The sequence below is a fragment of the Melospiza georgiana genome, chromosome 2, assembly GCF_028018845.1.
Source record: "Melospiza georgiana isolate bMelGeo1 chromosome 2, bMelGeo1.pri, whole genome shotgun sequence".
Taxonomy (NCBI): Eukaryota; Metazoa; Chordata; class Aves; order Passeriformes; family Passerellidae; genus Melospiza; species Melospiza georgiana.
In genome coordinates this window covers 20,116,206-20,131,136 of record NC_080431.1, presented here as the reverse complement: position 1 = coordinate 20,131,136, position 14,931 = coordinate 20,116,206, and the positions used below count along the sequence as shown (strand labels likewise).

Genomic DNA, 14,931 nt, shown 5'->3' with positions numbered 1-14,931 from the left:
ATGCTGACTGATGCTTGCAAGCAGCAAGCACAACACAAACACAGTGGTGGAGAAAAATTAACAAAGTAATTGCTGAGGTCACCTACAGCCAACTCAAAGCTGAAATCTGACCTGAGTTTTATACTTTTTTTTTCTACCTATTTCCTCATAACCCTTTCTAAATTAGTTTTGACAAGCTCTGGTGGAATTTTGGAAAGAGAAAAAAACGTCAAAAACATTTTGGTCTGTTAGTAATTTACTGCCCAATCCTAACCTGTTAAAGCAGAAATGAAATCTTTCCTGCCTCCCCTCCTTTCACTTTGTTTTGTGGTTTCTTTGTTGCTTTTTTTTTTTCCCAATACTGCTAATTTTTGACACACAGCAACCCATATAGGAATGGTTCCTTTAATGGCATGTAGTAATTCAGATACAGAAGGTCAAAAATTACCATTCCTTTTGCTCCACAAGGATACAGCTAGGCTTGTGATCATCCAAGTGGTCATATAACTGTTAGCTATAAAGAAATGCATGTAAAATACAAAACCTCAAAAACTCCTTATATTATTCAAGTTTATTTACTTATTTTTAAACAATAAACTAAGTGTGAAGAACAGTGCAAAATAAAGATGGAAAGCAAGGCAGCAAGCAAGAAAGCACTTTCCTTATTTTAGTCCTTCATTCTTCCTTTGTTTCCCAGCCAGCAATTGTTTTAAATGAAACAAAGAAGGAGCTGGGGGGAAAAAAACAGGTTCTCCTTGCCAGATGTATAGTCTTGCCCTTCTTATTTGCTTCAATGTACTTTCCCCCCATGCATAAAGACAAAAATTGATCCCTGTATGGAAAAGGCTCAGCAAGAGCAGAACTAGCAGAGAGATGGAAGATGGGGAATTTGTCAAGTGTCAGATGGCCATCTTCTGGATCAGGACAGGCAACCAGGCAGCTACAGGAGACCTCTGCCTCTTGCCTGGGAAGGACTCTTTAGTATATCAAGTCTCAGACCAATGAAACTATCACCATTTTTCCAAAACATTTGGAGAATGCTGGACATTTCAGTAAGGTGAAAAGTTTCTACCACAAACTTTTCATATTTGATCCATCAATCTGACAATGTTGAAATAAGAATAATTGCTTCTCATTCCACCTTCCCTCTATTAACTGACAGATCTGAAAAATATCTCCCTTTTTTTTTTTCTCTCTCAGAATTTCAACAGACTGGCTGGACAAAGCCATCCACCCAGCCTGGCTGACAACCTTGTGCATTGTAGCAGAAAGTTAACAGTTATTTAAGATGGCAGGAAACTTAACTCTGTTCCAGCCAGAGCTGAGGAAAGCTCTCCAAACTAACAGCTTTTCAAAGGATTCACTGTTTTGTGCCTGGGACAGTATCTACAGAAGGACAGAAAGAAATATATCTAGTAACTGACCTCCACAACTCTTTCTTGCTACACGAGGTAAAGAAGATTTACAACATTTAATACAAAGCCTTGAGCTGGCTTTGCAAAAAAGTCATGGAGCAGTTATTTGAAAATAACCATGTGAACAGTTGTGCAAAGTGTTATGTTAAGGACCACAACAGAATAACAAATGATAACAATAAAATTCTGCAACTTTTAGGTGTAGCTCACATGGGAGACTAGAACTTTGCTAACTATGAATGCAGCAGCAAGAAGTTTAGCAAGCACAGGATCGTAGACAACTGATAAAGATAAATTAAACAAATTTGTTATGTTACAATTGCATTGGAAAAAAAGGCTAAAAAATAAAATTCATTTCAAAATAGCACAGAAACAGAAGCTGGCATAAACATTCAAGTCAGGTACACAAGGTACACTGTGGCAAATATAGAAGTCTGTGCTCAACATAAGGTTTAAGCAACATATTGCAAGATAAACAGCAACTAATGTTTGCCAATTATGCCCTTCTCTATGTGAAAAGCTAAAAAAAAACCCCTAAAATTTAGCATACATGGAATCTGCAATATCTAAATTTGGACACAAACATTCAATACTGTGTTTTCCTTAATGCTAAACAAGAATAATCAGTAAAACCACTTGTCCTAGGGCGACTAGGACAAAATACTCCATAAAACTCCAAAATACTGACATTAACTACTTTCCTTCATATCATCTTGATTTTCTAGCCCTAATACTTCATATAGTCTCCATGCTTCCTAAGTGAATGATAAGGGAGAAATCTACTGCCTTCCCTATGGCAGGAAATGACCTACACCTTCAATTTCTGCCTTCCACATGTGTCACGGTCCAGAAAGAACTAAACGGGTCACTAACTCCACTAAGCACCTGCATCCATCACTGCATCTGCTAGTCAGGAAGCACTGAGCAGAAAAGCTTTGATCAGAAGCATACAAATAGGTTTCTACAGCTTGAATGTATGGACTTTTCTTGTAAAAAAAAAAAACAAAACAACAGCTACGCTGATTTCATTACTGGAGGTCAGGCCAGAGAAGCTGACACAGTGAAGTGAGACATTTCTATTGCCCAGAACTAAAAAGGACAAATATTAGTTCATTTACCTGATGCTAAAGATGCTGTTTGTAATGTCAAGCAAACTGGAATAACTTTATAAAGATTTATCATATTGCTCATACTGGAGCAGTTTTGGAGAGCCTCACACCAGACCAAGATCAAGGCACCACTGCACTTGGCTCTGAACAAACAAAATAAAGTAGCATTTGTTACCCTCTGCCTTGCTATAGACTTTCCTGACCAAACAATTTAAAACCAGCAAGCGGAACATGTTAAGCACAGAGAACAAAGACGAGGAAGGGAAAAATCTGGGAAGTATGGAAGCCAAAGAAAAACCAAAAAAAGTGCCATGTATTGAAGATATCCTTTGTATTTGTATGTGTTTTCAATTACTTGTGAGAGGACCTGAAGACTGAACAATTCCGGGATACTGTAGAACACTGCTTAGTAAAATGCTACCATCCTGACATGTGGAAGGCTGTTATTCCCAATAAGGCTATAGACTATTCTTTTGAAGGCTATAGACTACTCTTTTGACCAATTTTGTGAGACTGTTGGTCTTAGCCTTAAAAATCAACTCTCAGGCCTATAAGCCAGCAAAGTCCTTAAAAATAAAAGTTTTTTTTAGTCCAAGTCAAGCAAATGATTTATTAAAATTCTATAAATACTGTTACTTTACTTACCTATGCACATGTAACTAGCAACTACAACACCTCCTGCAAACTCTGAAAGACAATATCCTTACCACTATGTGTATCATGTGCTAACACACTGTCTCTGAACATGCAAAATGTGTTATTATATAAATTTTTAAACATTTTCAGTGAGAGTCAAAAGAGCCAAAACTACCTTTGTGTTCACAACAGTCACAGAAATTAGAGCCAACACTTAAGAAATGTCTTTCCAGAAATTGGACTGCTGGCATGAGGAATTTAAACAGAACAACAAACCAACAGCAAAACTGAACACCTTCATTTAACTGAAGATCAGTTAATCTCAGAACATAAGCCATAAAACAGTTGATCATTACCTACCACTTACACTGCACTTCTCTCTCATTTCATTTTATATTACTTAAGTAATGCACATGCACTTATTTTAAATAAAAGTTTTTGAGCATCAGAATGGACCAACTCCTCACTGCTCTGCCCAAAAAGAGTTTGGGCAGCAATTTCAGCTGCCGCAGACTGCAATTTTAGAAGTATCATACAGCATTTTTCAAAACATACTGTGCACCTTTGATTAGGGGAGTGAAATCAGTTCAACTGATTTAACTGTTTCCACTGTTGACTGTAAATCTGTGGCATTTTCAGGCCTATTTTTATTTCCAATTTGTGAAAGGTGTAGTAAAAGCAAACCCAAACAACACTACCAAGCAACCAAAAAGAAATACAAGGCTAAAGTGTGTTCCTGTGAACCCTGCAGCAGTTCAGCTGAGGACATTTTTCAGATAGAGCAGATAGCTGGGTTTAAAGGAAGTGTGCACCTATCACTTTCCAGAAGATTGTTTTAAGGCTTCCAAAAGTTGCTGAGGAAGCAGGAAGAAGAAACACCAGTGGGAGAAGAATATGGGCTAAGTATAAGCGTCTGATGTTTTTTTCAGATTTATTCAACAGCTGAGTGTGCCTAAGGGCAGCTGAAAGCCAGACATCAAGACTGAGAACTGAGAGGCATTTTTTCCTTCTTAGGGGTCCAGTTTGTGAAATGATCATGTGCCTTCTTATGACAGCACCTTGAAAGTGGCTTGGTTTTTCATGTGTGTAGTTTTGGGGATTTTTTTCAGGTATATGGGCTGCGTATTTTTGGCTGTTTTTAGGGGGGGGTCTTTTTTGTTTGTTTTGTTGTGGCTTTGTTTTTTTTTTTCTTTTTTAAAACACATATATTTAAGTATAACAATATTTCACAATAGAAACAGAGACTTGGGTGGCTTGAAGTGATATAAAAACAAACTCTTACTTTTTACAACAAACACAGAGTCAACTCAAATGCAAAGGTGAGTATAAACAAAACAGCACTAATGCTTATGTCACTATGGAAACCAAGTACATTAGTAATAACATACATTTATTTAATACAGAATTTCCTTTGGCATTTTCTAATGCAGTTTATCTATTACCCTAAATTGGGGTACATCACAGCAACACCAGATAAAGCATTAATTCTCATTTGTTTTCCAATTAACATCTATGAGTCCTTACAATATGGTTTGTAGGAACATGAGCTACAGTGCTCTCAAGTGACTATCTTGGGGCACTTGTAACGTTCATGAATGCAGAGAATGAGGCAGAATATAAGTAAAGGTGTATTTCTATTTTTTTTCTCTGATACTACAAAAAAGAGTGTTAAGAGATTTTCTTTCCAGACTAGCCTTCAGAAAAAAACCCTCTGTCTTCCTGTACCAAAAAAGTGCCTATTTAATAGTGTATTTAAGCTGTATGTGAGGGATCAGGCTGAAATGAAAATATCTTTAAAAACACAGAACTGAACTATAATAGGAAAAATGGGTTAATATAGCTATTTCCAACTTTTTTTTCCTATTTTTTACCTTTCAAGATTCCTGAACTACTTTCATTCCACTAAAGAACTCAAAACCCTTTTTCTTCTGCTTGAAAAAAACAAAAGTGAAAACTTGAGCATCTCCTATTGACATTTCCAAATGCTAAAGCAAATAAAATCCTAGTAGAGGAGAAAGACATTCACCACTAGAGATAACTACAGCTGTCACAAGGCTAAAAAATAAAATGTGTGTTTATGTGATTTATTATTGTCTCTGGCCAACCTAGATGAAGATCCAAGAATGCTGAGTCCCACTTGGTGTCACGGTTCAAAGATAATGACGCAGCCAAGGCAGATTGTGCGTAGGCACCACTGTGAAGCTGAAAGCTCCCCATCTTGAGACTAAATTCACTTTTCCACATCCAAAGAGAAAGGACTGCTCTTTCTAGACCAAAAATGAGGTCTCTCTCAGAAATAAAGCACTGATTATCCTCTCTGGAACTGAGCTGTCAAACAACCTTATGTAACCTGGTTTAAACAGGACAGCAAATACAGAGAAATTCTTTAGACACAAACCTACTTTTTATCATGACTGCACAGTCATTCCAACTTCTATTTACAAGTAAAAAGGAGAAACTGGGAGTAAGAAAAGAAGTATTTCATCTATATGCCAACTTGCTGATCTGTTAAAAAACTGTCTCGCCATTGCCTCATTGGACTAGAAACTCTGCAATGAAATGAAATTTTACCTTGTTCTTAGTGTACGAAAGTTAATTTTATTTTAACACTTAGCCATGCCAGCCTCAATTTACACTGTTGGAAGATGAAAAGGCATTCAATAAACTACCCACTGAATAAAATATAATAATTAGCTGTCAGGACTAAATAGGGAATTGGTGTCTTAATTACACAAGCCATAGTAAAGGTAGCGGAAGGATCTCAGAATTCCCTTTCATTAGTGCCTAGTTAGCTGGGCAACAATATAGCAATGATGATAATTCTCTGAGAAAGTCTCAAATGTAATCAGTCAGAAAGCAGGAAAAGAATGGAAAAGATTAGAAAAGCTGACAAATTGATCTGGCTGAGGTATGAGCTACCAGCACCTGGAGTCAGTTAATAAGATCCTTGTTCCATTATCCTGTCAGTGGAAGAAGTTTGAAATAACTTCTAAATAACAGGCAGTAACTGAAGCAGTGCATTGTCAGAACAGAGCAGGAGCATGTGTTTTTGCAGGACTGTTTCAGTAGTGTTGCCAGGAATTCATCAGAAGCAATAACACAAGAGATGAAATTACTAGAGATGTTTCCTGTGAAATTCCATCCACTAGAATCCGTCAGGAATTAAAAAAACCCAAACCACTCAGTCTTTTTTTTTCTTAAAATGAACAAGTATATTGCTACAGAGTTTTAAAAGGATGGAGCACACCCACCAGATCTGCAGTGTAATTTGAGCAATGCTTTCACTGACTCATTATATGTTAGATACTCCCATAGAAGTCTATAAATGCATATAAATGTCTCTCTCCAATATAGCCATGCTAATGGTGCCTTAAAATTTGACTATTTAATAGTTGAACTACTACTTTAAAGCAGGACACAGTTTTGTTTGTTTGCTTCTTTCTTTAAAATTGGTGTATTTTTTTTTCTTTTTTTCTGTTGAAAATTAGGAAAATTCAGTGCTGCTGTTTTCCAACTCTTCAGGTTGTAGAATGCCTGTACCTAAAGAGGGAGCAATGTTTTCTACAGAAGACACTGAAGACAAATAAGGAAAGTTAATTTCATCTCAACTGACCATCCACAGTTGCAGGATGCATGTCTAGTGTAGCTGCAGCCCTCAAATACACTTCAGTTCATGAAACATCTGGACCACACATTCTGTGTGTGTAAACCTGTGCAGGCACATAGGAAAGTAGGACAATGGATGGGACCGACAGACTGACCCCTGCCATTTTGCCTTCTCACAAAATCAGACATATCAGGATGTTTTTAAGGTCTCTTTCCTCCTGTCCACTCAGAAAAGAAGAACTGATTTCAGACAAAAGTGCTCTGAACCTTACTCCATACTGGTCATGGAAAACAGGCTAATAATAAACAAAGCATACAGATACCAGATAGATCAACCCAGAACTCAACACGTAAGTTTCATTTTTTCACAGATGCACACACTTAGAAGGGAAAGGCACAAAAAAATGCACATACCAAAGCAGAGACTACCTACCTTCAATGTACAGGGGCTCAACGACATCATGATTTATCAGTTCGAAGTTCTCATGACCAATCCAGTGCTCCACATTTCTTTTCCTGCCCGTAAAGAAGTTGTCCACAACTGTAACCTCATGGCCATCCATCATTAGTTTGTCAGTAAGATGAGAACCCACAAACCCTGCTCCTCCAGTTATCTGCGTTAGGACAGTTGGTATAAATTTCTTTTTCTTTTTACAGAAACACTAGACAAAGTCTACAAACATGAAGACAGAACAGTAGGTTTCAGATCTTTGCTTACTCCAGGGGAAACAACTCCATTTCCATGTATTTTTTCCAAGATTTACAGATTTTAAAATTTTGAGAGATATACTTGACATGTTTCATCACTGTCAGGCTAGAACGTTAGCTATCTATTCATATCAACAAAAACTCTTTTTCAGATTATTTTCCTTTATTTACTTCAAATTGGATTGTGCTCTTTTTTGTGACAGCCAAGTCTAAAAATATGCAGAAAGGTATTAGAAGAAATTTCTGCAAAGCCCACTTCTCAGAGGAAAAAAAAAGGTATGACAGAATGCCAGGTTATTTTCACATCAGATTTATCAGACACGTCAAGTCCAGCTTCTGGCTGGTTTACATGGAAGACATGCTGGGTGTTCTAAGTAAGTACTGTAATTTTTCACCCAGAAAGGAGGAAGGGAATTCTCTGAAGACCTTTCATTTGAAATATCTCCTAAAACCAAAATAATTCTTTGTGTCGTAACACATCCACAGCTCACATCCATCATCCTGGTCTGAGGAGGTCAGTCAGTTGGATTAGATGATCTCTGCATGTCCCTTACAACTGAAAAAACTCTATTCTACATCATTAGCTCTGACATGCAGCATTTGCCTGTCTTGAAACTCTGATGTTCTGCTGCAAAGAAACAAGCAGAAATAAAATATTTAAAACTCTGGACTCCTGTTTCATTGAAGAAACAAGCTAATTAATTTTTCCCTTTTTACACCACAGACTTCAACAGTAAACAAGCAAAAAAAAAAAATCAGTTATTTAGTACTGAATCAGTCAGCACAATAAGTAGAACTGCAAGTTGTGTGACACACCCAGACCCACCTACAGAAGCAATTATTTTCTCTGCATTTCATAAACTGTTTTCAAGAATCAAGACATGACAGATCACAAAACTCGAAAAGCAGAATTGTAAAAGACCTGTGTGGTATCAGCTACAAAAGATATCTGCATGGCCAAATTCACATTTTCAAAGTGATTCAGCTATTGATGTCCATTCTTCAGCTGTAGAGACAACTAACTAAACAATGAAAGGACAAAATGGAATCAAGCAGGAATCTAATGAATGGATAGTGCACTGAAATGACAAAGTGCTGTGTGGAAAAGGATAGATGCCTGAAGTTTTTTTCCTTTGGGTTAGTCAAAGACTAAACATTTACCCTGTCCACTACCCTGCCATCCACTGCTTTAAAAAAGTAAGATTAGCAGATTTTCTTTTTAAACTAGAAAAAAAGCAAAGGAAAACCTCCAAAGATTGAAAAGTGGAAAAACCATACAGAAATTACATGTTTTCTTTTGCAAAAACTTGCATGTCCACTTCTTGTATTCTCATCCTTCCTTTTCTTATTAAAAACTCAGGGGCACCAGTGTGTCAAACCAATTGTAAATGGCAGTTAATGAAAGAATCATTTAGTTGGTTTATTTAGCATTCTTCTGAGTTTGTCAGGGCTTTCTTGTGGCAGATTCAACATCTTATTCAGTTCCCTGACAAACCTGAAGAAGAAACAGGATTTAGGAGAAATTCCCTCTGGAATAAAAGAAAGAATCTCAAGGCTCATCTTGTGCTGCAAGAGAGAGGAGGGAAGAGCAGGTTTCTTGCAGAATGCTGAGAATGAGGACAGAAGACCAGTAACTGAGGGAGAACAGCCCTTTGCCATGTGTCACCACTTACCAGAGGAAAAAATCCAAACCCATGCATGGCAAACCTAATGCCATGAGTTTATCCTGACTTGCAAACAAGATGCAGCCCTGCTGAATGTTCCAAGGGTTTTGGCTTTTCTGTGGTGACCAGGACAAATTTTTCTGTAGAAGACTTGAACCTACTCCTTCAAATGAGGCCCAAGGAAATCTCCTGCTGCTACTTCTATTGCCAAGATACTAAGAGAAGATAAACTCAATGCTTGCAAGATATGTCTTTGGTGCAGTAAAAGGAAGTGCCTTCTTCCCAATATCCCTTAAAAAAAAAAAAAAAAAACAAACACAAGGCCAACCAAAAAAGGCAAAAAAGCATTAAAAGCACAGAAAAAAACTGCACACACACAGTAAGAAGGAAAAAAGCACAAAAAAAGGTTAAAAAAAGCACAAACCAATTCTGTCTGGAAAGAAGTTTCCAATTACCTTAAACCTACAAGTAGGTTTTATGATGAAACTAAGTTGGCTTTATTAACATATCACTTCCACGGGTATTAGACAAAGAACTTGAGAAATTATTGAAAAAGGAGTTGAATTTCCCCTGGAAAAGTAAAAAAAACTATGTATATTATGTTTTTTATCATTACTTGATGCAACATTTAAAAAAAGAAAAGATGATTTATCACTGAAGTTCTTTGTACAACCTTCCTGTAATTACTGATACAAGCATCACTTCTAAATATTACTTCCTGCAAATCACAATGACATATTAATCCACATAAGTTGTACAAGAATCATATCCATATCAGAACTGGAGCACCAGCTTGGGTCTTAAAAAGGAATTCTTTATTAAGACAACATTAATGAAAATATTTCATTACTTATTATGCTTGGTAACTTCAGTACCTACTAAAAGGCACAAATATTAGAGATAATTATCTTCACCACAGGCACTTACAGGTTTGTCTGTTTATTACATGTTTCTGCTGTCTGAAATCAGATTCAAAACATCTTATGCCCCATAAGGAAATTATATTAATATTTTTGTTCTCTGCTTTTATCACTTTACTATATTCAATTCAGAAAAAAAACACCCAATAGATCGACCCAATGGCAACACTGTCTTCCACATAACAGAACTGTTTCTCTTGCATATGACAGCCTGCAGCCTAGTCACTTCAGAGAACTCAGGAAATAGATAAATCATGCACAACAAGGTGAAGACCTCTTTTCAATAAAAGTGGCAGGATATCTGGTCTCAGCTGAGATACCACCACAACCAGAAATCATCTCCAGAGAGATGCTGTTTAATAAAAACTAACTGCTAGAGCTGTTGTCCTGTCAGGACAGTGCTGTGAGGACCTCCAGGCTGGAGCTGGAGACTGCAGTCAGAATTAAAAAAAAGTTCAATTAAGAATGCATTCTAGAAAAAAGATGTAGTATTAACAAAATACAAAGCAAAATACGTGATCTAGCAGAATTCACTGGGCTGGCTAGTTCTTGAGAATTTTGAAGTGCCGTGCAACATTTTTATGGGAACTTCAGCTACTCAAAAAACCATGGGATTATTTCCTCTAGAAGTGTGACAGCAACACTGTAGCAGAAGGTAACTGGCCCCATGGGCAGGAGGCCTATGAATGCCCATCCGTCCGAGCTGGCACAAAACTAGTCAGAACAACCTGCCACTCCTTTTGGCCAGTTTTCTCTGTAGTCATTTAAACTCTACAAAATACACTGGGAACCAAAAAGCTATTCACCTCCAGGTCCCCTGAAAACTCTCCTATTCCAACTATTTGCCATCTCTGTTGAAGCAACAAATTTCAACAAAATATCCAGTATTTTTCAGTGGCAAAGTCTGGAAGTGAACATTAAGAGCTCCACAGCCTGTTAACAGCTTTCACTGACACTTTTGATGGAAGTACATTCTCACTTCTACAGAAAACATGACATTAAGACCCTTGCAAACACACGAAATACACAATTTAGGAATTTTCAAAATTAAACCTCTATTTTCCTCAGTTTATTTTCTGTAGTCAACAGGGGCACTGGGAGTTTACAGGTCTCCATCAGACTGTTATAAAAATAACGGAACACCATTGCAGAACTAAACTAATTTGGTAACACTTTGTGAAAGTTTTCAGTAGCAATGAAGATTATTGCCTAAATATGCAGAAAAATAATTTTCTCTGCATATTTTCAGGTTTTTTCTTCAGGATTTTGAAGTCAAAGCAAACAAAAGCACCAGTAAAGTTAGGCACGTTAGCAGGGTTTTGTTGTGGACTTTACTTTCATTACTACAGAAGCAGAAGTTCATACTCTATTTTCCACATCTCAAATAGCTATAATTTCTCTAAATTCAAAACATGAGGACAATTCCCCCCACCCCAACAAAGACACAGAGAAACAAGGAAAAATCTAGGTCACAGATAACATCAAAATTTTTGCAGACAAAGCTGGAAAGCTGGTTTCCAGCACAATTCACTAAGTTTAAGAATGCCCTGGACAACTCCTTTTCCTGAGTTAACCTGCCATCCTCTTGAACTCTCAACTGCTTATGATGCTTCAAAATAACAGAAACAACAGAGAAGATAGAGAAAGATGAACATTCCCTGCAGGACAACTTCTCTTCTACCCTTATGACTAGATTTTGCCCAATTTGGACACACAAGGTTCCTGTTAAGATGTGCATTAAAAGTTTCCCAGTCTCTGAGAGTTTAAGCCATCTGGGAGCACAAAGACTCTTTTACAATGTGATTCTGAGAAGTTACAGGGAAAAGCAGTTTAGGTGGCAAGTCACACTTTCAAAGCAGAGTCCACATGTATTGTTCATATGCTGAGTTTGAGAACATCAACACAAGTAAGAGAAGCAGTGCCCTAAAAAACCTGTGCAACACATATGACAGCCAAGGTAATTCCCTTCATCCCTTCTCATATCTTTAATCCTACAAAACAGATTACATTCCACAGAATTTTTTGGTATTTCCCCAAAACAGCCTCTGAGTAAACACAAACTTACCAGGATTCTTTTACGATCCTTTTCTGATAAAAATTTCACTGGTGGGTATTTCTGGGTGAAACTGTGGAACATTTCAAAACAAAGAAGAAAAACAAAGTAAGTTTCAGCCTGGTTTCTTTCACATACCTCTCTTAGCAGCATGAGAAACTACTCTGAAAATCTTCCACTCTTAAATTTCTGCTAAGAGTATATTTAGTCCTTTATTCTAAAAAAGAATCTGGGTCAACACAAGACAATGCCTTTGCATGCTAAAATATCAAAATTCATCTGCATACAGTGCTTTTAAAATTTACCCCTGATTTTATATAATGAAACACCTGACTTTTATCTTTTGAGAGCTGAACAAGTGTCAGGCATGACATCAGAAGAGAATAAAACAATAAAACATGAGCAGTGACTGGATGCCTTCTTTTTAAAGTTTTAAAAGGCAAACAACCCTCTTAAAAGCTCTTGAATACATTTTGTTGACTTACCACATTGACTTCAAACACTTCTTGAAGTTTCAATGTGAAACTTACAATATAAAGTTTTAATATGCCTTAAAGTTTTACAAAAATCAATATAAAGTTTACAATCAGAATGTTGAAAAAACACATTTTAAGATATTTTAACAATTTCCACAAGAGACTTTATTCAGTATAAAAACCAATCTTAATTTTCTTAGACATGCTAGACTGCCATTTATTTGATGATCTTCAAGCTAGTAATTTAGTTTTTGCATCTTCTTTACAAGAACTTAATCAAACCAAAACCACCATAAAATAAAATGAGGCAACATATGAATCTTAAGTGCTCTCAAGCTCTTGATGCTTCAAACCTTAGAAGAACTTCTCTCTCTCCCTGGCATGCATTCTGCAACAAAGTCCTCTGAAAGAAGGTGTAAATTTTATTTATTTCAGTAATTAGCTTCATAGTCTTAGCAATTCAATAGCTCAGGTTTCCCTCAAACTAAACATCAGCATGACACTGCACACGCTGTGGTTACTCTTCTCCTCCAGTAAGTCCACAGGTGAGAGATAGCCTGGTGTAGCATGCAAGAGCCAAAAATGCCAAAAGTTACATTTTCTTATCCTCACCAAAAGCTACTCACTGAACTGACCCTACAACTGTGATCCCGAAGCACCCCCTCCTCCTCTGCTTCTAACCTGCAGTACTGGCTCAACAGGAATTCTTCAGCACCAGAGCACAGATGCTTCAATACTTTATCCAATTTTCATCACAGCATGAAAGCTGCTTTCAGTTTCTCAGATAGGGGAAATATGGCAATGGAACCTTCCAATGTTAGCCACACAGGGAGACTGAAAAAGAAGCTACCTACACTTGCCTTACATCACTATACAGGTCACTAACAATTTCTTTGATTTATGCTGAAGAAATGAAAGACAATGCACAAGCACAATGCAGATGTGGAATCCATATCCTTTCTGAGACAGAGAGGAAAATTCACTCATAACAAGAGATTTTTTGAGTTCAAAATAAGTTTAAGTGCCAAATAACAAGATGCAAGGCAAGTCTCTCTCCTCCATTCTGAAGACCACTATTTTAAGGTTGTAGTAATCCAGCCTGGGGTCATATTGCTGCCAAAGGACCTCACAACCATTTCTGCTCCTTCTATTACACCAGTAGCAGTTTAGAGGCAGTGGGATAGAGTCTGGCAGCCAAAAACCTTTTGCCAACAAAACAGAGATTATCTTGACTTGATGCTTGCTTTGATGATGACATGGCAATGCTTTTGCTGCGCAAATTCTTTATAAAAACTTTACAGGTCTAGCTTCAGTTAAACAATCTCTGGTCATGAGACTAGCATTAAGGAATTCTTGTCCTTCCTGCTTCTCAAAAGCATGAAGATGGCTTGCTTTCAAGTTTTATCTGCTTATGAAGTAAGAAAACATTGACACTAGAATAAGCTTTGCAAGCAGGATCAGCTTTCAGGCATGTGACAGTGAGTAGTCATTTACTGCCATTTCATACAGATATAAAATTTAAAAAATATTAATTGCAACAACCCACACTCAGCTAAACTACCAGAGGTAAAGGGCTACATTATTTGAAAAATAATAAAAACACAATAATAAGAGCACCCTTTTTGTCAAAGTATAATCTCCAGATTGACTCATACAGAGCTAAAAAATATCTTGATTCCTTCTCCTTTTTCCTAGAGTTCTGAAACAAGACTTATCAATACACATGAAAATAGTATTTATAGTATTTATATGGCTTATAGGAGAAGTTTTAACTTAATGGTTCTACTCAAAAACTCATTGCTCATTTGAAAAAATACAACAATTATTTAATAAACAAGAGCCAATCAGGATACCCTCCCACAGAGGTCTTCTGTGGATGGCAGAAGAAAATACCTGGATTACCCACCATTGAAGCTGAAGGCTTACTGAACTATCAACAAAGATTAAATAAATCAATTTAATATTGTAAATAGCAAGGTGGTGACACTTTGTTTCACATTTGCCAATTGTTTGACAATTTGTTTCACATTGCCAATATACACCTAGTTCAACCTACGAAGTTCATGTGCATATTAAGAGATGAGCAACCAGCTCAGTATTCTCACTGAAATAAATTGGATGTGGCAGGTCACTGAACCTTTCAAATCAATTGTAAAAAACATAACTGAATTTTTTTTTTTCCTTACAGCCCAGGAGGGGTGGGTGGAGGAAGGGCAGCTGCTCACTGGCAAGACAAAACTCTGAACACCAAAGTACTGCAGGTGTCAAGCATACCTCTGGCCAGCAGCAATGGTATTCTGCCCCCTCTCCAGAGGAAGAGGGCACAGTCACCAGTAGGCAATACCCCACGAGGGCTTACTGATAC

The 14,931-nt window shown here is 37.1% G+C and overlaps 1 protein-coding gene across 1 annotated transcript in view; it reads right to left on the bottom strand.

Annotated features, from left to right (window-relative positions):
- Positions 1-14,931, bottom strand: part of UXS1 (UDP-glucuronate decarboxylase 1) — a 55,457-nt gene that overhangs the window by 22,746 nt on the left and 17,780 nt on the right. The window contains exons 5-6 of the mRNA XM_058018801.1: positions 12,103-12,163; positions 7,179-7,359 (exon numbers count right to left, since the gene is read on the bottom strand). Of these exons, the coding sequence (XP_057874784.1) occupies positions 7,179-7,359; positions 12,103-12,163 (242 nt within the window). The remainder of the gene's footprint in view (positions 1-7,178; positions 7,360-12,102; positions 12,164-14,931) is intronic.